The 23,469-nt window shown below is 40.9% G+C and overlaps 1 protein-coding gene and 1 non-coding gene across 4 annotated transcripts in view; both read left to right on the top strand.

Annotated features, from left to right (window-relative positions):
* Window positions 1-8,786: 8,786 nt before the first annotated feature.
* Window positions 8,787-23,469, top strand: part of PPP2R5E (protein phosphatase 2 regulatory subunit B'epsilon) — a 146,245-nt gene continuing 131,562 nt past the window's right edge. For 2 of the 3 annotated variants that reach the window (XM_046647465.1, XM_046647463.1), the window contains exons 1-2: window positions 8,787-9,375; window positions 11,781-11,944. In XM_046647465.1, the coding sequence (XP_046503421.1) occupies window positions 11,788-11,944 (157 nt within the window). In that variant the 5' untranslated portion in view covers window positions 8,787-9,375; window positions 11,781-11,787. The remainder of the gene's footprint in view (window positions 9,376-11,780; window positions 11,945-23,469) is intronic. The other variant, XM_046647464.1, reaches the window with a different exon arrangement.
* Window positions 20,210-20,271, top strand: LOC124231195 (U7 small nuclear RNA). The gene has a single exon (XR_006886420.1). It is a non-coding gene; the product is annotated as a U7 small nuclear RNA (small nuclear RNA).

The following is a 23,469-nucleotide window of genomic DNA, read 5'->3' as shown; positions in this document are numbered from 1 at the left end:
TGTGTACATGTACATCTCCCTTATATTCAATGGCTGCATGGTATTCCATAGTGTGAATGTGCCATAATTTACCTATCCCCCAACTGATACATATTTATGTTGTTTCTATTTTTTGTTATTGAAATTCTGCATTGAATATCCCTAGTGAACCTGAGAAGTATTTTTGTTCTAAAGATTTCTAGGGGGAGAAATTTTTACAGGAAAGCGTTTCTAAGAATTTATGCTTAGCAACGAAAGAAACCCCAAAGGAAATATGGTCTATTCCTTTACGTAAAGTCAATATATAAAAAATTCATATCAGTAAATCACAAAAGCACAAACTATAACAGAAAAATAAGCAAAGAGCACCAATAGACAATTTGCAGAAAAAGAAATATAAATGACTACTAAAGACATAGAAAATATTTTAACTCTTCTAGCTCTGTAGTTAAATAGATGAAAGTTATAATTCATTTCAAATTTTTGGCCTATAAAGTTAGACAAGATGCAAAAGGGTGTAATGGTGTCGGCAAGCAGGACTTAATCAAGAGATTAAAAACATTCATCTCCTTAACCTATTAATTCCACTATTATAAATGTAATTTGAAGAAATAATCAAAGATGTTGTCAGTGGACAATCCTTGTGTGTGTTCTGGGGCAACTGTTCCTTCTCTTCTTTTTCTTGCTCAACACACAGAGACAGCAGAGAGCCCTCAAAATTTATTTTGAGCAACGTGACTCTGATATCCTGACAACCGATTGGACCAGGCAGGGGTACCTGACCTAAGCTGGGCCAGGAATCGTTTTCTAGGAATTTCTAGCCTCACTTTTGGCTGCTTGCTTAAATGCAGACAATGCAAACGTGAGAGCTTGGTCTGCCATTTTGCGCCACGTAGCCTGACCCTCAGAGAAAGACCTTCTTTAGTACGAGAAAAAAATGGAGCACAAACTCAGCAAGGGACGGAGACAAAAAAGACTCGAGGGCTTTCCCGTCCTGTTGCTGAGGCTCAGTGCCTTCCTGCCCAGAATTCTTTTTGCTGAGGAAGGTTAGCCCTGAGCTAACACCTGTGCCAATCTTCCTCTGCTTTATACGTGGGTTGCCACCACAGCATGGCTGACGAGTGGTGTAGGTCCACCTTGGGATCTGAACCCATGAACCTGGGCCGCCAAAGCAGAGTGCACTGGACTTAACCACAACACCAGGGGGCTGGCCCCCCAGAATTCTAATAACAGTTCTCCTCTTTGCTTATTCTGGCTCCATTAAGTCGCTGGTAAGGCTCCTCTGCTCTGACTCCAGAGAGAGAACCGCAGATTCTACCCTTAAACCTCAACACCCTCAATATCCGCAGAGAGTGATGGGAAGAGAGGATCCTAACTTCCAACTCAGAAGGTCTACCGGGGTGGATGAGAAGGAATGGAGGAAGGACTTAATACTGGTTGAGCACTTATTAATAAGATGAAAATAATCTATGTGACTCACTTTGGATAGTTCCTGGCCAGTAGTAAAGAACACCATACACAAACACACAAACAAACCAAAAAACAGGGTACCAAGCTAGGAGTGAATGAAAGTTCTGAGTGTCACAAGGTTCTGCTTAAATATCACCTCCTTTTTTTCTTTTTAATTTTTTTCCATTTTCCCCTCCTGGTCACGAGGTAACACACTGGGCTCTGGGTTTCCATAACAATTAGCCCGTGATCATGACATCTTGTAGTACACCAGAGTGATAGTACTTATCATGTCTTATTCAGATTTGAGTTTCCCCAGAGCACACAGTAGTTACTTAAATGTTTAGAATGAATTCATGAGGGAATGATTAAATAAAATAACAAAAATTTAGTTAGGAAAGTTCTCTGATTTAAGTGTTTGAAAGGCTTATTGAAATGTACTGGCCGTCATGATGGTGAGGACTTCTCATGAAGTTGAGCACTTGCCATAGTTTGCCGACAAAGTCAGTGAATTTCAGTTAATTATAACTTTTTTCCTCTAAAGGGTCAAGACAGAATTTTATACGTTGATGGAGTCTCTTCCAATACTTGTCTTTCAAAAATACTTTTTCATAAATACCTTGTTCCAGTGGCCAACTGGTTTGTCAACTGGGTCACTTACCTTCCAAATCTGAGAGCATAAGCTTTCTTGACTTAGAAAAACTGTCACCAGAACATTTTAAAAAATGGGAAGTGATTACTGCCATTATCCTTGTTTTCAAAGCTCTGTAAACCTAAATTCTCCAAAAAAAAAAAAAACACTCTTCACTAAGAAGGTTGATTTGGATCCACAGTGCACCCTAACTCTACAGCAAAGTGCGCTTCTCACCAAAGACAGAATAGGGGTTCTTTCTTATTTTGGGAAGAGAGAAATATTAAGGGAAATGAGCAGGAAAGGCTTTATGTTTTCTAAATATTTTTCACAGCACTATATACAAACCAGATTGCGGAGAACATTTCCAGGGGTAAAATACACAATAAAACAGATCAGAATTGCAGAGCGTGTGTTCTAATCTTGACTTTGGCCCAAGTTCTGCACTTATGACATGTATGACTTGGAAAAGAAACTGAAGCTATCCGTATCTTAGTTTCTGCATCTGTGAAGGGGATAAAAGCACCTACATCAGTGGGTTGTTTTGAGGATTAAACAAGATAACACATGGAAAATGTCTGCCACGGTTCCTGGCTCATAGTGTTCAATGAGTGGGGAGATCATAGTGATGGTGATGGAAGGCTTGGCCCATTGTTTCTATTTTCTTTATGACCTTGTATAAGACATTTAACCTCTTACTAGTTAATTAATAAGTTAATCTTATTAGTCTTCTGTAACATGGAGAAAATAGTAATCTTATATTCAGTTACTTGTACATATCATTAGCAAACAAAGACTGAAAGACAGAGGTAACTTCGTACAGCGTGAATTGGAAGAACTGGGTTCAAATTGTGGCTCTACTAGTTACTAGCTACGTGACACTGGACAACTTCCCTGATCCTCACTTTTCTTATTTATAAATTGGGAATAATACATCTCTACAGAATTAAGGTTCAGATGAAATAATGCATCTGAAAGTGACCTAAATTGCCCTGCGCATGTTTGTAGTTATTACCACCAGCATAAGATTGTATATGTTGTCCCTACTGGTTTATTTTGTTGTAGTAACACTGTGCTCAGATTTAAGTTTTCACCCATTTTGGGTTTTCTTCCCCCTTTAGGACATTTTAGCAGTGATTTACCCTATGTTCATAGATTTTACCCAATTTCATTGATACTTTAAAAACAGTGTTCTCCCTCTACGATAGATAAGAACCCTAGATAACAACATTCAACCATAGACTGCATTTTCTAAAATATGGCCTTAGTGTTTGGAGAGACACAGTAAAAATAACCTATTGAAGAGTGCTGCAGCATGCTAAGAATAAAGCTTATTTTCATGTTTGGTAGGTCACTGCCCTCTCTTTCCTCACGTAGGTGTGTTCCGGGGCACTTAACTCTGCAAGTGTAATTCTCAAGAACGTCTGCTTCACGTCTTAAAAAAAACCCAACAAATAAATTCGACTTGATGAATTACATTAGGAAAGAATTCTTGGCAGGGTCTCTTTAAATGACTTTCTTTCATGCTTAAGATTAGATTTCATCTAAAGATTTCATTTCGTTCAACCCTTAGGAAACCCCAGACTCACAGCCTAAGAGTAACTGAGGCCTGGGGAGGTAAGTGACTTGTCTGTGTATTATTAGTCAGGATTCTTTTGGGTGTAAGTTATCGAAATTCAACTTCAAAGTAGCTGAAACAAAAAACGGAATTTACTGGCACATATAACTAAAACTAGCCTTGGACATAGCTGAAGCCAGTAGCTCCAATCATGTTGTTAAAACTTGGCATTTGCCAAAGTTTCTTCCACCCTACTGGCTTCCTCCATGATGGAGGAGTGGGAGGGAGACGGTCATAAGTAGCTCCAGCTGACATCACTCCTATGGTTTATGATCCAAGGGGAAGAAAGGCACCCTCTCCCAGCATTCGCAGAGCAAATCTTGGGGAAGGTCCAACTGACCCCTTGGGGTCACGTGCCCTTCTCTTTTGGGGGATGGAAAAGGCAAGCAGCATGGTTAACAGTCCCACCAGGATCTCATAAAGTGAGGGGTGTGGTCCTCAAAGGAAAAGGGCATGGGTGGGAAGCATATGTGCACCGCCCCAGGCTAGGCCAGTACCAAAGGCAGGGCAAGGCCTCGAACTCAGGGCCTCAGTCCTACTGCAGTTCTGGAGGTTACAGTGAGGAAGAGAAATAGGTCAGCTTAGAGCAAAAATAGAGTCTCTTTTAAAGGAATACAAATTAGAAGCGAAGATAAAGCTCTGAAATGTTGTCAGATGACCTTTTTTTTTTTTACTTTCAGAAGTATATGAATATTGTAGAATGCAAATCCTTGTTGTTGCTAATCAATGCTGCCACACACATCCCATAATTTAGTGTGGAGGTGGATTGAAAGACATGCTTCTCGTGTCCTTGCTCCTTGTTTTCTTCCTGTCACAGTGGGGTATGCCAGAATAAAATTTCAAGGAAAAAAAGGCAGAGAACGTCTTAAAGAAAAGTTTCTAGATGGATAAAAACTATTAAAATAAGAAGCAAGTGGATGATTGTGGTAATAACTAGTATTTATGGAGCAGTTGACATGAGCCAGACATCGTAGTAAAGCATAGCCTCATTTCAATCTGATGACATCCTGAGGAAGTGTCGGTGGGCTTATTGACGGGCCAGGAGACCACGGCTGTGATGGGGGAGTACTTGCCCCAACTCCTGCTGTCAGAGCTGGGATTCCACCTGCAGTATATCTGATTCCAGAGTCTGTGTTCTCCTCATTGAGCTTAAGTACGATGAATGATAGCTTTAGTTCACTTAATGGTGTAATTTGACTATTTTACAAGCAAAATTATTGCTTGTGGTACATTATTGTGTGTTTTATCCTGGGTGAAATAAAATGCACTTGAAGCTGGCTTTCTCCTTCCTCTGTTTTTTGTTTTCTGTTTTCAATTCTCCTTCCCCATGAGTGACATAGGGCCCCTCTTCCTACCTTGACCCATCAGTGACCTGGGGCCACTCACTGGTAGGTAGAGAGCTGGAGCACCTAAAACTTTTAACTCTCAAGCAGTCATTATACACATTAATAACATGGAAAGCCATGAATAACCTATTACCCTTGAGGCGCCTCTGAAAATGTAACTGCACCTTTAAATTGTGACCCAAGAAAATGTCACTTCTCAGGGTGTTTCCTGTGTTGATAAATGTGGCCCAAAGAAATGTTACACCAAAGTCCTTTGTCCACATTAGCTGAGTGTATACTCCCTTTATTGTTTTTCCTAAGAGAGCAGCTGTCATTCAGGTTCTTTCACTGTTCTTCCCTCTTGGTACACAACCAGCTCCGCGTCCCCTCTACCTCCCACCCACAAGTTGGGCTGGTCTACCGCTGAGGATGATGTCTTATTAGCATAGGTCTTTTCCTCCTCTATTGGTAATTGGTTTGATGATGCTTCTGCTTATTTTCTTAGCCCTTCTCCTTTCACCAGTCAGGCACCATTCGATAGTCTATGTCTTGTAGTCTGATCACATGGCCAGCCTGCCAGTAGATTCATAATAAGCGCACTCTTGATACCTGGGAAGTGAATGCTATCAGTGCTGTCCATTGATAGCAACGGACAGTGTTTTGTCACTAAAATGGCTTCCCAGAAGGCTATAATGTATTTCTTTTCGTATTATCTAGAGTAGTGGTCTCTGAAATTTTTGATTATTCATTCCCATCAGTATACTTTTTAGGAGCAATTCTTAACCAAATATGTGTATATTTATTTATAAAGCTTATACACAAGCTACCATGATAAGCTTATAACAATCACAATACATACCTAGGGTGAAGTTCATAGTTAATGACAGTGGATATAAATCCACATTCAAATAATCTTCTTGATTAAATTGATTATTTTTTAGGCAAAATTTAGTTGATTAGATTATGTTAACTTTGAAATGTGGCTGTCAAAGATCTGATACCACGAGAAGCATCAGTTCAGTCATTTGCTTGTTTTCCTGTGGTTTCTTTGCAAAGGACTCTGGCAAAGTCACTTGTCCCTTTTCTATGAGTTAGTTTAATTAAACCTAGATAATATAATCAGTAAATCCACTTAATTGAACCCAGCAATTGCAATAAGTCACTACATGTTGATAGGACTGGCACCACTGCCAACTCCTGGAAATATGTAACTCCCACTTTTCCTTGAGGACATCTCCTATGCTGTTCTAGGCCAAGGGATCATTCCATGTTCTGAGTGCAGGATCACTCATTCCGTATATAAATTATTAGTTGACCTTAATGCCTTTCTTTTTTGATTAGAATTAAGCATAAATAGATGTCCTCAAATTTTCTTCTCTTACGTCCCAACTGGGTTGCCTTGCACTATTCCTGGAATATAAATACCCTTGGGATGCATGGAGGTCCTATAGAAACTATTGGTCCCAGGAATAATTTCTCACAAAGGCAAGGATGTTTCCATTTAAGAAGACCTGCTCATTTCAGTTACTCAGCCATTTTATAGAAAGTGAAATAGTTTTGAAATGAATTGTCCTTATAGAGATGCATAATTTGCAAGCAAAATCCCCACTCTACAAAATGTGAAATGTTCTAAGCAACAGCTGTGAGCATTTCAAATGTGCACTACTCTTTAACGGTTCAACTGTTGCCAAGGGAAATTGAGTTGGCTTTAAAATCTTCCTTGGTTTTAATTCTGCATTTACTGTCAATTAAGATTGAGCAAACAATTTCTGCACGGCTGGGGCACTGAACTTTTCATGAAGACTGGTATGGGAAATTGAGATGTGTAAATGTAAGTTTCTTTTTTTCTTGCTGGGAAAAATTCACCCCGAGCTAACATCTGTTGCCAGTCTTCCTCTCTCTTGTTTTCTCCCTCCCCAAAGCCCCAGTACATAGTTGTATGTTCTAGTTGCAGGTCCTTCTAGTGATTCTATGTGAGCCATCACCACAGCACGGCTACTGACAGACGCGTGGCATGGTTCCCAACTGGGGAACCTAACCCAGGCTGCTGACGAAGCAGAGTGTGCCAAACTTTAACCAGTAGGCCATCAGAGCTGCACCATAAGTTTCTTGAAGGTAGGAAATAGATGGGTATTCTAGCCAGTTTTACAGGTGATAAACTTTTCAGAGCAAAAATGGGTACTATCTGTACAGTGGCCAATCATCTTGAGTCAGTAGGGGGAGCCTGCTACCATCTAAGAAAGCCACCTTTTCCTGTTTTCCATTTCAGTTCAAAACAAGAATATTTTTTTATCTTTCATGACATCAAAAAATTTTTTCCCATTTAAGAACCATTTCTGGTAGTGCACACAGAAATTTGCAATACTTGAGTGTTACCACAAACAGGAAAAATGCAATGCATTTTTTTGTTGTCGCTTGTACATATGGTAATTAGTTTTATTTATATATAGTTCTATTTCCTAACTGTATAGAAAACATGATATAATGCTGATGGCAAAAACTAGGCCACAGAATGACATACATAATATTAAAAAACAAAACGTTAGAGGGAAGTGCACCAAAATACTAACAGTGACTCTCTTTGAGTTAAGGGATTATGAATGTTAATTTTTTGTCTTTTTTGTTTCATTTTCCAAGTTTTGAACAATTGGTATTCTTGACTTTTGTAGTTAGCATTAAGAATTTCTTTCCTCCTTTTTTTCCCCCTTCAAAAGGACCACCACTGTTCTAGGCCAAGTAGCGTGCTTTCAAACAGAGCAACAGTCCAGGAATATTCTCTGGAAATGCACCATTTGGACTAGTGCTCACCAAGGACGCAAACACACCTCTAAATATTTGATCAATTCTAGCTACAGTTAAGTGAGGTCTTTTCCATAAACTCTTTCGTATCCAACTTGCAAATTAAAAGCTGCCAAGCTCGCAGTTCGGAGTTGGGCCTCCCTGAGCTCCGTGGAGAGGAGAGCGGATGCGGTTGATCTCAATAGCTGATTGAGCAGCGCAGACAGCGTTCCCACCCGCATTAGCCACACTGAGCTGGCCTCAGCCAAGGCTTGCAGGAGCTTCAGGGAGCTGATACTCAAAACAGAGGTTGAGGGAAACGGAGACGAGGTGACAGAGAATTCGAAGCGACACCCAGCCCTTGGCCGGGCCCCAAGGGTTCAGATTTCGGTGCCAGGCCTCCCACGAGGTTGAGCGGAGAGCGGCTGCTGGGCTTGCACAGCGGGCTGCAGAGCCCGTCTGCACACGCAGTGGCGCCCGGGTGCGGGCGGGGGCGCTGGTTCCGGACCTGAGCTGGACTCCTCCGGTCCAGAAGGGCCGCCCTAGCAGCCGAGCGGAGCGGCATCAGGGCCCAGGGGGCGCCCCCACCCCTAGCCGACCCTTGCCCTTGCAATCCTCTAGCTGAAGACGACCGACGCCCAGAGAATCCGCACTGCGCGGGAACCCAGCCCAACGATCTGCCAGTGGCACACACTCCGGATTTCAGGAGCTCCTCTCGGGCCTGCCGGCTCCGGCGGCTCTCCTCTCTAGCCCACCTAGGCGCCCGGCGGAAGCGGCAGTATCGCGGCCAGAGAGCGCGGCTGCATCCGGGTCCCTCTCGCCTCAGCCCAATCCTCGGCCTCCTCTCTTCCCACCCTCCTGTTTCTCCGCCCCCCCGCCGCCAATCCCTGATCGGCTCTCAGCCGAACATGCTGGCATGGGAGTGAAGGCGGGCACCGGCCAATGAGGCCTCGCTTCCCGTTTGAAGCCGCCAGTGAGTGGGCGCCGGGGGCGGGCGCTGCTGGCCAGAAGGTTCGGTTGCGCGTGTGCCATGGACTCAGCCGCCCGGTGATATTGACAATAGGAGAGAGAAAGGGGCATTGACGGAAACCCACCGCGGGTACCGAACGGCGGCTCTGGCAGCGGCGGTTTCAGCTCCAGCGGCTCCTCCTCCTTCTCCTTCCTTCTCCTCCTGCTGCCGCTGCAGATCCAGTCTTCCTCCCTCCCTTCCCCCCCTCCCCACGTCGTCGCCGTCGCCGCCGGGTCCGGGGCTACGAGCAGAGGCGCCGCCCGCCGGGAATGTGAGCGAGGAGCCACCGGCGGAGCCGCAGCGGGGTCGGTGCCGATTTGATGGGACGGGCCCGCGGGGGAGGATCGTGAGGACGCCGCCGCCGCAGCGCTGAGGTTCAGGTCCGGCCGTGAGGCCTAGAGGCGCCGCCGCCGCGGAACCGGAGGGACGCCGCGCCGGACAGCCGTCGCCCCGGGCTCCCTACCGCTGTCCGGACCTCCCCCCGCACGTCCCAGTCCCGCCACCCGCCCCCGCTGCGGCCCTGTCTCTGGCCTCCCGCCCCTCGAAACCACAGATCATCTTCGGATTTTTCCCCAGAAGCTTCAAGGTAACTTCGTCCCTCCAGCACCACGGCTCGCCCGCTTCCCTCCTCCTCCCCATTCTCCTGGGGAACCTGCAGGGCACCGGCCCTGGGAAGGCCTGGCCCGGGCAGGCGAGGGGTGCGGTGGGGTGGGGTGCAGGAGAGGGAGCGCCCGTCCCACTTGTCTGATTTACCTGCAAATGCTTCTGATGATGCCTCTCGTTCACTCTGTCCCCCTCCCCCCTTTTTCTCCACCTTCCAGCATTGGAGGCCTATTCTTGTCCCCCTTTATCCACTGACGGGGGCGGGGGAAAAAGGGGGATTGGTGTAGTGAGGAGGATTCTTTAGCGGCTTATCTTCTCCAGGGCTTGGGGTGGGGGCTGGGGTGGAGGCAAAGGGAGTATCTGAGCATCCCTACAGACAAACCGCTTCCCTGCCTTTCTCCTCCACCCCAGTACCCTCTTTGGATTATCCTGAGCCTTGGAAATGCCCCGTGCCCGCTGCTCAGAGGATGATAAAGCTTCGGGCGCCCTGGTTCAGGGCGAAACCTGTTTCCCCGGGCTTTGCACGGACCCGCTGCTCCTGCACGTTCAGTTCTGCAGCGCTTTGGGGTTGAGATCCTTGACGTTTGTTCTGGGCCGCGGGCATAAGGGGCAAATGATTTTTTTTTTAAAAGTTAGTACCGATAAATCATCTTTAGAAATGGGAGATGGGGAATAAAGAAGAGACAGAAAGTGTGATGGAGGAATAGGACTTACTGAAATCTTGTGTTGTTAGGGTTAAATGAAATCTGAATAATTCACATACCAAATTGGAAAAGCAGCCCCTAAATTTACAACATACAAATGTGATGTGGAGCTGCTTGCTGATGCAGCCTTATGAAAAATTTTAAGTGATCTTACTTCTTCTATAGCTATTCATAGTTTGCAATTTCATTTTGAATCTGTCACATTTTAAGGCTAAATTAGGTATATTTCTAAAAACTTTTTTTCAAAAAAAGAAGCAAGGAAGACTTCAAAATTCCAAACCTCAACATCATGTGGTGTTGTTTGTTTTTTGTTTATGTTTTTTGTTATTTTTACTTTGTTAGAATTCAGGTAATCCAGGTAACTTTTTGTTCTTACACGTTCAGAAAGAAACTCTTACTCTTTTATTTAGAGATTGAAAAACACTTGTCTTATGTATTGGAATGACAGGTGAGTAATTGCATTTCAGCGTTTCCCCCATATGCATTATTTCTATTTGAGTCTGCCATTAATCTTGCCTGGAGCCTCAATGCCATGAAAATGATGGCATCTGTTTAAATTGGTGAATGAATTTGAGCTTAGTGCTTCTTACTTTTAGGAAGTAGCCTTCATTTCAATAATTTGAGAGGGTTAAAAAAATCCAAAAGAACTGTTCAGTTCCATCAGTTTGATGGAATGAAAGTTAATTTTTGATGATGAACTTCAAGGGAACTCAACTTGGTTGTCTAAGTAGGCTGTGAATTTATGTTTTCATTTCAACTTTGGTGCACGATTTCATCACAGTTTTGTTTATTAAAGATTTAATAACTTAAGATGGCTCCATTCAAAAAGGAGACTTCTTTGAAATGATTTTAATTATGCCTTTTATGTGTTCTGTTTAAAGTAATCTACCCTGTCCTCATTTGCGGTGTGGTGTGGTTTATCATAACTAACACAGCCCATTGCATTAAAAGTCATGTCTAGATAGTTTCAGTAATTGTAGATTTCACCTTGCTGTGATACACTGGTGTAGATTCTTGAAGTACAGTAAGGGTTTCAACTCCAGAGCCATTCATAATATTAAATATCTTGGGAAAATGTATCAATGGAACTTTTCCAGCAGCAGGATAGCTCCAAAATTACTTTAGGAATCTCAAGTTGAGAAGAGCTTTGCAGTTAGAAAATAAGTAGATGGCTTAAAAGAGTTCTTCAAGTCTAAATGAGCATCTTTAATGCTTCTCATAGCAAGAGCAGTACAATACATTAGAATTACAATATTGCTTATATGGTAGTTATATTCTATTTTTCACCAAATTTTTGTGTTTTCCCATTGAACATATGATTTTTTTTTCTTTCTTTCTTTCTTATTTTTTGATGAGGAAGATTGACCCTGGGCTAACATCTGTGCCAACCTTCCCCTATTTTGTATGTGTGATCCACCACAGCATGGCTTGATGAGTGGTGTGTAGGTCTGTGCCTGGGGTTCCGAACCTGCGAACCCTGGGCTGCCGAAGCAGAGCGCGCAAACTTAGCAGCTCCACCACCAGGCTGGCCCTAAGATGTGGCTTTTCTTGACTGACTTTTATTTGCTTTCTTTATCACATATTCCGTCTTCATGAATGTTGTATATAGGAAATTTAGAATTTGTGTAACTCACACGTATGCTTCCAGCTGGGGACTGTGTTTATGATACCTCTTTCTCTTCAGTAGGGATATGTCCTCAGCACCAACTACTCCTCCATCAGTGGATAAAGTAGACGGATTTTCTCGGAAGTCCGTCAGAAAAGCCAGACAGAAGAGGTCACAGAGTTCCTCACAGTTTAGGTCTCAAGGCAAGCCTATTGAGTTAACACCTCTGCCGCTGCTAAAAGGTAAGGCTCGTAACCAGGTGACAGATTCCTTTTCAGTTGATCTTTTTATATCTCTATATAAGTTCCTTTTCGTAGAGTTTCCTATTTGTTAAAATTCTGTATTGCAAATTGAAAGGATGGGAGATTTCAGACATGTTGATGTTAGAGGTGTGTGACCAGATACACCCACTTTTCCTTTTTAAAGGGCTCAGTTTAATATAAGTTGCTGTGGACGAATGAAGAGAAACTTAGTATCAAGAGAATCTCTCACACTGATAAGTAGAAAAACTGAATGCTAGAGAAACTTTAAGATGTGTGGGTCTGTTTTTCATTTTTCCTCCTGTTGTCGTTTCGATATATACTTTGTATGCAACAACCACCACAAATTGTACAGACTTAGTCACAGGAAGTAGAGCTAGTCGAAGCGATGGTGCCATTAACTTACATATGGAAAATGATGTTTGAAAGAATTCATTTTTAAAAATCAAGAAAAAATAGTGAGTTAGTAATTGATTACATGCATCCTTGTTTTCAGATAGTACAAATAGAAAACATATATGATTATACATGTTTAATACTACTCTTCTCTTTCCTTTGGACTGAATTAAGGACAAGGTCTTAATATAAGAACTTTTTTCTAAATTAGACCTTTCAACTTTGTTTGGGTATGTAGATACTTTTTGTTCCTTTTAATTTTCATCTATTTTGCTCTATGAACAGGCATTTTTTGAAATGTATCGGATCATAGCATTTGTAGCATGGAAACTGTGAGGGTAGATTTTTGTCTGCTAAATACTTTAGAGTAAGGAGAATGGGGGCTTGAACAACACAATGCACTTTAGTGGCTCAGAGGAAATTGGAAAACCTGGTTTACTAGTTCGTTAATGAACATTTCTTTCTGTGACAGTTTATGAAATAAAAAGACATTATAAGAAAAACTGGAGCTTGACTAGAAAAGATCCTCAAAATTTAACCTAGGATATTTCAAGCTTTTATTTTTCCCATGTGAACTTTTTTCGTTTTAGGGGAGAGAGATTCATAAATGAGATTCCAATGTTTATACTTGAAATTAGTGGAAACTAAGTGAATACTGATTACTGTAAGGATGGTATATCTACTGGTTAGTAAAGATTAGCTCTTATGATTTGGGGGGAGAAAATTTTGGCTAAAGCTATTTTTCTGGTAAAAATGAAAATAGTCTTTATGAGGCTTTGAAAGAATAATGAAGGAAAAACTCTAGGGATAAAACTAACCATGCTTGAAATACAAAGTTGGGAGGCATATTGAGTTTTTTAGTAATTTATTTAATCTGAACTAGACATATAATAGCTATTAGCATCTATATCTGGCAAAGGACTTTATTCTGAGTAAGCAGATTAAACTTTTTTAGAGTTAGAAAGAATTTTAAACTTTTTTGTTATATTAATTTCTTGGTGCTCATGGTAAACATTTAAATTAGAACTTAACTGACCACTCATCGCCAGGGTATTGGTTTTGTGGGTAGTAAAAGAGGCATGCATGAGAAGAATTTGGCACATGTTTTAATATTTTGTTTTTCCTTATCTCATTTTTTTTATTGTGATAAAATATGCATAACAAAAAATTGACCATTTTAACCATTTTTAAGTGTGCATTAAGTGTAGCATTAAGTACATTCACAATGTTGTGCATCCATTACCACCACCCATCTCCAGAACTTTTTAATCTTCCCCAGCTGAAACTCTCTTCGTTAAACACCAATTCCCCATTGCCCCCTACCACAGCCCCTTGACAGCTACCCTTCTACTTGCCGTCTCTGTGAATTTGACTGCTCTAGGTACTGCATATAAGTGGAATCTTACAATATTTGCCCTTTTGTGACTTGCATATTTCACTTAGCATGATGTCCTCAAGGTTCATCTATGTTGTAGCATGTGTCAGAATTTCTTTCCTTTTTTTAGGTTGAATAATATTCTGCTGTATGTATGTATCACATACTGTTTGTCTGTCAATGGGCACTTGAGTCGCTTCTACCTTTTGATTATTGTGAATAATGGTGCTGTGAACATAGGTGTACAAATTATATGTTCAAGTCCCTGCTTTCACTTCTTTTGGGTGTATACCCAGCAGTGGATTTGCTGGATCATATGTTTAATTTTTTGAAGAATTGCCATACTGTTTGCCACAGCAGCAGCACCATTTTTTACGTTCCTGCCAGCAGTGCACAGGGGTTCCAGTTTTTCCCCATCTTCACCAGCACTTGTTCTTTTCTGTTTTTTTGGTAATAGCCATCATCATAATGTATGTGAAGTGGTATTTCATTGTAGTTTTGATTTGCATTTCCCTAATGATTAGTGATGTTGAGCATCTTTTCACATGCTTATTGGCCATTTGTATATCCTTTTCTCATTTTTTAGTGAAGTGTGGTAGTATTGAAAAATTTCCAAGAATTCTGGTCTCCAAGAATACGATATTTGTGAACTTGTGTATTTTGCCAGCATGGGAGAATTGGAGAGCAACAGGACCATATAATACTACATATATACACAAGCTTAATTCCAGACGGACTAAAGTGATTCTTGTGTAGTAAGCACGTTCTGGAAAAATATTCTGCAAAGTATTCCATAAATTAGGTTTCTAAATCTGTAGAATAACAAGTACAATCAGTTATAAACTTCAGAAGTGTGTATTTGCTCTTGATTTTTCTAGTGAATGGGAAGAGTTTGTTGAATGACACCTGTTTTCCTTATAATGGGTTGACTTTTAGTTGTATGTTGCCTCTCACCAACTTTAGGAAGTAATTTATGGAATGTGAAGAACATACAGGAGCAAGTTCTTGTTTTTCTTTTTGTCATTTCCTTGGGAGAAACCAGAATCAATTATATATACATGATAATGGATATTGATTGAACTTCTGTAGTATTTCTTTGACTAAATGGGAAGGTTTGAGTTAATTTTATTTGGGGGGTACAATATAAATTGTAGTTGAATTTTGTGGGTTGCTTTAAAGAATAAAGTAAAAGATATGTCCTCAAGATCTTTAATTTTAGAGGAGTTTGAAAATGGAAATTGTATAACCTTTGTGATTATGTAACTCCTCTTTTTAATCTGGAAGTAGGTATTCATTAATGATCACTTATTTTCTGTGTGTGCACGATCAAAATGTTTATTATAGGCATCGTCATATTTGACTGACTTATAAGTAATACTTAGCATTTTAAAAGTGTCTTCACTTGCAGAACTGTAATAAAGTGAAAGGAAAATTTCATCTATTTTGACCTTTTTCTAATAGGTGGGGTTTTGAGATTTGTACCAATGTTATTTTCTGTAGAAAGCAACACCAGCGGGTAGTTCTGTGTAAATATACGGTGAGTGACCTGGCTTTTCCTCAGCTGTGTATGTATATGAAATTGCAGGATAAACCTTGAAATATAGACGTTGAAATCTTCTCCATCTTTATATACTTCTGAAAATGTTTTCAAAGAGTCCTAAAGTTTTTGAGCTTAAAAGACTCGTACTCGTTTTACTGATGAACAAAATCCAGTAGAAGTTTAGCGCCTTCTGTGCTTGGTCACAAGCTAAAGACGTGGGTGCTTGCCTTGTGCCCACACAGCGGGACACGAGCCGACTGCGGCAGTGATGTGGGTGAGGCCCGAATCAGGACCATCGAACTAAACACTTAGGCAAATAGACACACATTTATTATAATACTAATAATACTACTAATAGTGAGTGGTGGTGGTAGTAGTAGTAGTAGTGTAGTAGTGGTAGTAGTGGTGGTAGTAGTGGTGGTAGTGGTAGTAGTAGTGGTGTAGTAGTGGTAGTAGTGATAGTAGTTGTGGTGTAGTAGTGGTAGTAATGGTGTCTGGTTAGGTGGTTTATGTTCTCTCCGCACCCCACCCTCCTGTGCCATATTTCCTTCTTTCTTTAACTTTAAAAGATTCTATACGTTTAGGTTTCAGTGATATGTTTTTGAAAATGACCAGCTGTTTGAAGATGGGATTATAGTGAAAGTGGCATCATTATCTTTAGCCTCACAATTCCTTACATATTTCTGAGGCATTTTGCCGATAGTGTAGACATTTGGTACTAAACAGTCCCTAGACTCTGGTGACTGGAGGTACCTGCCATTCAGCAGAAAGACACTGCCTCGTGGTGTTGAAACCTTTAGATCAGTAACATTGTGTTTCTATCACATGCCTTCTCTAAGGAAAACATTTGTTTTTTAAGCTCTAGGCTTATGATTCAACTTACATTTTTATTTTTTAGGATGACAGTGTGTGAGAACTTTAAAAATTCCAATTTAAAACTAGTTTTTGTGCTTTTCTAATTACCGGATGGGATAATTCTTCTCTTTCATCTGTATCCGTTTTGTGTAGTGTAAAGAAGAAATATACAGATATAATTGCCAATTTTTATAATGGCCTAGTGCTCTAAAGTGTGTTTCTAATGATGCTAGTCTCTTAAGGAATGATCTTCTCTATTTTACTGCTTACCATCCTCCTTGTAGGTTGTGATGAAGTGTCGCGTGGGGCAAGTACATGGACTTTGTTGCCTGCAGGAGACCTAGCTCACTCACTAGCTGTGGTTCCCAGGGGCAAGTGAGCTAAGGTCAGAAGGCCTTGGTTTCCTTGTCTATCACATGAGGATGATAATAATAATCAATAGGTGTGGCAGTGCCACATTCAGTAAATACTGGCTATTGCTATTTAACTGGGATTTCAGAAGTTAGAATGTGAGTAATGTGGAATTATTCACTTTTATATTTTCTCAGCAAAAAGTTGAAATTGGAAATTTCTCTGAAAATTATGAAACAAGCCTAGTTTTGCAGTCATGAACCTTTTTCAACCAAAAATTCAAAGAAACAGTTTGCAAATGTATTGAGTTTAGTAGACTCTTCGACATCTTTATTTAAAGGAGATTTTCACCTACTGCATTGGTATCCTGCCACATTTTTTAGTGTAGTGCTTTTTATTTTTAACATTTTTTTTTTTTTTTTTTAAAGATTTTATTTTTTCCTTTTTCTCCCCAAAGCCCCCCGGTACATAGTTGTATATTTCGTTGTGGGTCCTTCTAGTTGTGGCACGTGGGACGCTGCCTCAGCGTGGTCTGATGAGCAGTGCCATGTTCGCGCCCAGGATTCAAACCAACGAAACACTGGGCCGCCTGCAGCGGAGCGCGAGAACTCAACCACTCGGCCACGGGGCCAGCCCCTTAACATTTGTTTTTTGAATAGCGAATGCAGTTATATTGTTTAAATTTCGAAAGATGTGAAAGGACGTATAGTGAAAAATCTTCCTCCCGACCCAGTTCCCCTAGTTCCCCTTCCTGGAAGCAACTGGTCAGAATCATCTTATATAGAAGATAGAGACATTCTTAAGTCCTTGATTGAACTTGAGATGCATTGAGCAGCCTGAAATTAAGTGTACATTTTGTATGTGTATGTTCATTTTTTAAATGGGAGAATTTTCATAGCGTTTTTCAGATTCTCTAAGGGGTGTCTGAATCAAAAAAAGTTAAGAACCATCGATCTAGTTTGTAGCTTAGATTCATGATGTATGTTCTTTAGACAACTAAATTGTAATCTGAGTGTGTGTGTGTAGTTTTATTTGTATTTATTTATTGTTTTTGTGGTTTTAAAAATTAATCATAAGCTTTGCTTTTGAACTGGAAGAACACCCCTAAGTTAATAGTTGTGAACATTCAGCTTCACAGCCTTTGAAACAATGTGGCAGTATTTTTCTTTATGGAAGGAAATTATAAGATCTTGCACAAAACCAAGTGTCAAGTTACAGCATTTTCATGTGTGAAAGATTATACTCAGTTGTAGTGAAGAGGTATTTCATTCACTTTTAGGCGGGAATATTTTTCCTTTATATAGCCTAATAGTTTGTCTCTATAGCAGAGAGAAAATTTCCATACAGAGTCTTATGTGGGCCAAAAGATGTTGAGAGTCTGCGTTCCTGATTTTTTTAATCATTTAAAGTAGGGTAGCCATGTGTATTCGTATCCCATCCCGTCTGAGTGTGATAATTCCTGCTTAGTTCTTCACCAAGGTTCACGGATTTCTGATTGGGGATAGGGTGTGTGCATCGTGGGTGGACTGCAGGCTTCTCAGAACCTCCTAAAATTATGTTATGTTTCTGTATATGTGGGTTTGGTTTTGTTTTTTGAGTTCATTGCTTTCATCGGATTCTCAGAGATTTAGCCCTGCCATTCCTGTTCTTTCCCCATGGTTAAGAGTGTTTGGCTTGGAGTGAGAGACTGGGAATGGTTATTGCTATTATTATTTTCTGAGTAGCATGTTAGCCGTGTGTGTGCACATATGTGTTGGACACTTCACGGTGAACACTGTCAGCTATAAACAGAAGTCATCATAGTGTGGGTCTCAGCAGGATGTCACCCAACCAGGGCGTACAAATGTCAAAGTGCCAGGTGAATCTTCTCATAAGGTGAGGTCCTTTCCTACCTAGAACTTTCTTCCTCTGACTTCGTATTATTCTTCAAGTTTCAGCTCAAATGGGCCCTTCTTAGGGACCATCCCTCATGACTTTTAAAAATAGCCTTCTTTGAAGTTCACTGTCACTCGTTTCTTGCGTTGTATTTATAATCTGAAACAGTTCTATCTTTGTTTACCTGTATGTTATCTGTTTCTCCTCCTCCTTTAGAATGTAGTCTTCAGTGTAGAGACCTTGTTCTCTTATCTTTAGGGCCTCCATCAGTGTCTTGTACTTAGTAGGCTTTCAATAGATATTTGTTAGTAAATTAATGCACATTGTTAGTTAACCTCTAGGTTATTAGTAATAGTAGTATAGGCGCTTATTTTTTCTTTCTAAATATTAAAAATTTTTTCCCCCCAAATCCAGACTATGCAAATTTTAACTTTAATTTACACAAAATTATAAGCTTGTTTAATGACGATTTTATTTTTAAAGGATCAAATTGCTGAGTGTTCACTTAACATCTTGAGAGTAGCTTTGTGTTCTGGGAACTCTGCGCGTTTCCGGTTAGCAGGAGCCCTGTCCTGCGGAGGGAGGATGGAGTGGGTTTTGTGTGTGACATACTAAGAGGGATTCCTTTTACTTGGGGGATTCATCACTTTCGCTTTGCAGAAGTTAAGATGTTAAGTCAGTGAAATCCCTTTTTTCTGCTGTTTGGGGACTGAATCATGGGCTCTTCCGATCGTCAGATTTCTTTCTTTTTATAGTTGAAGAGAGGAGAGCATATCTGAATATTTTAATGGGCTTTCAGAGCAGGGTTTTTATGGTCAAATTTTCTCTTGTCTTTAAAACTTTTATAATAATGTTTTCTCTGAATTAGATTTTGCAGTGCTTGAAAAAGAACAGTAAAGTTTCTAGATATTTCAAATGTGCTAACTAAGGTAGTTCTTTGTTTTGTATGCAAATAATGACATCCTCTTTTACTACTTAAAAATACTTTTCTACCCTTTATGCTTGAAGATTTTATGAGAACAAATATGGGATCTTATTTTTATGTTACAGTAAAATTAAGCAATAACAAATGTATTAATTGAACAATATTATTATGGTTATTATATTATTACCTAATATACAACAGTATATACCTCATGTATATGACATATGTTACTTAAGGGAGGTAGGTGGCCTCCCTGCAGTAAGAGTGGAGGCCCTGGGGTCACACACACTTGTGTTTGAATTCTGGATTCACTCACATCTGTGTGACTGCTAAGCATTTTGGGTTTTTGTCTCCAAAATTGGACGAGTATTAGAACCCACCTCCCAGAGTCAGAGTAAGTGCCACAGAGCAGGTAAAGCATTTAGCTCAGTGCTGAGTATATTTAGGAGTTGAAGAATATTAACTCTTAATTATAGGAAAAAAACTGTATAATGGAAAATGCTTACCAGTGTTTTTCAGTTGATTTTTATTCCTTTAATACATTACATGGATTATTTCCATTTAAGGAAGAAAAATATGGAGTATGTGGAGCTTTGAGAATTAAACTTTTAGAGCAAAAAGGAGAACTAGTTCCTAGAGAACAATCTCAGCCCTACTGTTTAGTTAACGTCAGTTGCAAACTGACTTCTCATTTCAGGTATAAGAGCTTCAAGTGGCTAAGTTAATTATTTTCAAGGGATATTTCATTTGTGGAGAGTTACCAGGTAAAATTATGGTTAGATAAACTTATTTTGGAAGTCGTCTACTAGGACAGGATCTCCATTTTTTGTAATTTACTCCAGTCTGTAAAAGTAACATACATATCTGTGTATACATTGTATACATGTGCAATTATACAAATATATAATGCACATTAAGAACATACACAGAGAGTGTTACAGCTCTTTTAGAATTTGTCTAGTAGGTCTTCCGGTTTTTTCCGGAAGGCCACCGTAAAAAAAAAAAAAAAAAAGAACATACACAGAGAAAGTTAAAAAGGGTGACTGAAAAACAAAATGTCTAGATATCCTAATGCTTAATTTTTGTACCTCCTTTTGCCTTGCCCATGCTCCCAACGCATGCATTGGCGCTGAGCACATCTTTATTTTCAGATTTTGCTTCCAAGAGAGAACCTTCTCTTCAGGTTTTGAGCCGTGTTAGTTTTTGTAGCATTTTGTATCAAGGCAGAGAGAGGTGTGAAGAGTTGAATGAGAAAACTTTCTTTACCTTCTTGAGTTTTTGTCCAGGCTTTTTAATGTATTGCTCCTTAAAGAAGCAAAATCTGAATTGAGAATTTTGCCGGTTTGAGGAGTATCTAGATGGTTCTTGGTTGAGGTGTCTTATCTTACTGTCGATGGGTGGGTTTCAGAGGGCCCTTGACCCTCTTGAGATTCCAGGCAGTGTTTTGTGTCTCTGTGAGATTGCCATTTTTCTGGGCGGGGCATTTAGAGCCTTCATCAGGTTCTCAAAGTGGTGTCCGCACAGGCTAGGAACCGCTGCCTTGGGTTGTGGGCGTCAGTTCCGTCACTCATAGCAGGGCGAGAAAATTTGTCATACATTCCCTTTCTGTAGAAGGGAGAGCTCATGGCAAGAGGTTTCTTCTGCATGTCTCTCCTGATTTTTAGTTCTTTTTGATACCAAACAGAGTTTTAAGAGGCATTTGACGGTAGAAGTTACTACATGACTCCAGTGTGGTGGTTTGGAAGTTTTTGATCAGTATCATTTGAAAAATTAAGCTAGGGGAATAGGACTACCAGTGGTAAAACTGAGCATGCCTATCAAAAAGCTTTTTTTCTGGAATAGCTATGGACCTGGAAGAAGTCAGGAGGAGAATCTTAGGTTATCTTTGCTCGTGAAGAAATAATTTAGCAACTAATGAAGGAGAAGAGAAGCGGCGTCTGTTGGTTTTGCTGTGTGCCAGGCGATGGACTACATGGTGTCATGTTGAAGCTTCTTAATAACACCAAGGGCAAAGGATGTTTGCTGTTAACTGACGGCCAAGTTACTCTCCCACTCCAGCAGAGAGAGCCGGGGTTGGGACCCCAGGCGCAGCTGGTTCTGAAGCCAGCGTCTTCCCTGTCATGCGCGTTAGCAGTAGATGAATACAGGGGAGCGCTGGAGCTAATGGCCATCTTGCTCGTGGTGTGCTGGGATGATTTACTAAATCTTACTGCCTCTTGTAGGAACTCTGAAAACTGTGAGGAGACTGAAGTGATGAGAAAGAGAAGAGGGGGAGCCACCAGGCTGGCAGCAGCGCTCTGGGTGGTGATGGGGAGAGGCCTGGCCGAGCGGCACGCCTCGGACTCAGCTCCTCTTTGGGGCCAGGCGGTGCCTCCAGCAGCAGGCAGGAGGGGGAGCAGGCACCTCACGACGGTAGGGCGGGGCAAGATGCAGCTCTGGACTCCTGTGGGACTCAGATGCTGTCATAGTAAAGGCACGGCCGCCCTGGGGGAGTTAGGGTTTGGTAAAGTGGTGGTGTTCTGGCAGTGGTGTCCTTTCCCATTCGTCTTTCCAACTCGGGAACTCTCTTATTGTAGGAAAGCTTATTCAAGTCTGGGTGACAGTGTTAGCTTTGTGAGCTGAGGTCGGTTATTTATCCTCTTTGGAGCTTCAGTTCCCGCTTTTGTAAAGTGGGACTTGTGCTTCGCAAGGTGGTGGTGAGGAGTGAGATTCTGTGGGTGAGCTGCTTAACGTGTGGTCGGTTGCTTAATAAATATTCCTTTCCGTATCTTTCTGTCATTGGTCTTTCTCTCAGTCACTCCTGTGGACCTGTTTCAGATTACATACACAGTGTTGTGAGGGACAAGGTCTGGCAAGAGTTCATCCAGTTGTGTAGGCACCATGGAAGACTTTCATCTTACGGTGATGTTACGTTTTAATTTAATTAATTCGTGGTTGCTCGTGCCTGGAACACTGTTAAAGTAAAATGTTAAAACATTAAAAAGAACATGGAGAAAATTGGGACTTGGCACCATTTCAGGAAAAGCACTGTTTTCTAAGAAGGAAGATATAGGCTTGGGAATTAGCCTTTGACTGAAGTGCCCCCAGGAGACAATGTGTGGAGACGGAAGGGATGCTCCTCTGCCATGCCTTATAAGGAAGCACAGTGAGGATCCAGGGAGTTCAGGCCCTACGCAGCTCTCTTCCATTATCAGTTTGGACACCACAGCTTTTGCATGCCTTGCACATTGTGGACGTAGAACACTTTTCTTTTTGAATGAATGAGTATTTTGAAATCAGGGACATTTGTAGCAAAAATGAAGTTTCTTTTGAGGGTCAGAAGGCTACTTCAACCTTTGTTTCATGAAGTTAATTTTTCAGAAAGATAGCAATCCATCAAAAGGGCTGGTGTTTTTCCCTAATTTGTGAGCAAAAGTCAAAGGGACTTGAAAGCAGATTGATACAAGGGACTTTTCAAAAGTAAAAGGAAGGTACTCTAGTCTTCCCTGTCTTCTGTGCATCCATCTACATTTGCTTCTTCAACTCCGTCTGCAAGTGATATGACTGACTGGTGTTTCTAATGGTAGCCTGTCATCTGGAGATAATGTTCATTTCCCTTTAAGAAAGCCTAAAGTCGTTTTAATCAAAAACAGTTAAGATGAAGTTCTAAAACTTACCTGCGATGTGGCTGGATCTAGGGGAGATCCGTCTGTAAGGTTTCAGGTCTGAGAAACTTCGACATAAGCTTGGGCTGCTGAGAAAGCTTTGCACTTTACTACCTAGATTTAGTTATTCCTTAAAGATTTTTGCACAGAGCCATATTTTGTTGTATTTAGATTTCTATCTTAACATTGTAGAAGGAATTTCAATTAATGGTGGACTTGATTTAGGCTTTCTGGTTTGGTGGGATGTTCTAGAAATGGTGTATGCTTTAGACACGCTTGGGCCTTGGAGTGGTAGACCTTGTACTCGCACTCCTGAATTATGGTGAGGCTTGAATGAAATAAATTGTGTGCAAATGTTTTTCAGCATTTGTATGTAGAAAGCAAACAGCTATGAAAGGAGTCTGCATATGACCTACCTGAATAGTCTCCTCCAAGGGCCTTAAATTCTCATTTTTGTAATTGTTCTGTGGGCTGTGTAATTCAGTCCATTCATTCGTCAGATTTGTACTGAGCAGTATGATGCACCAGGCGCTGCCCTGGAAACAC

This window comes from Equus quagga, chromosome 20 (genome assembly GCF_021613505.1).
Source record: "Equus quagga isolate Etosha38 chromosome 20, UCLA_HA_Equagga_1.0, whole genome shotgun sequence".
Taxonomy (NCBI): Eukaryota; Metazoa; Chordata; class Mammalia; order Perissodactyla; family Equidae; genus Equus; species Equus quagga.
This window is presented reverse-complemented; position numbering and strand designations above follow the sequence as displayed.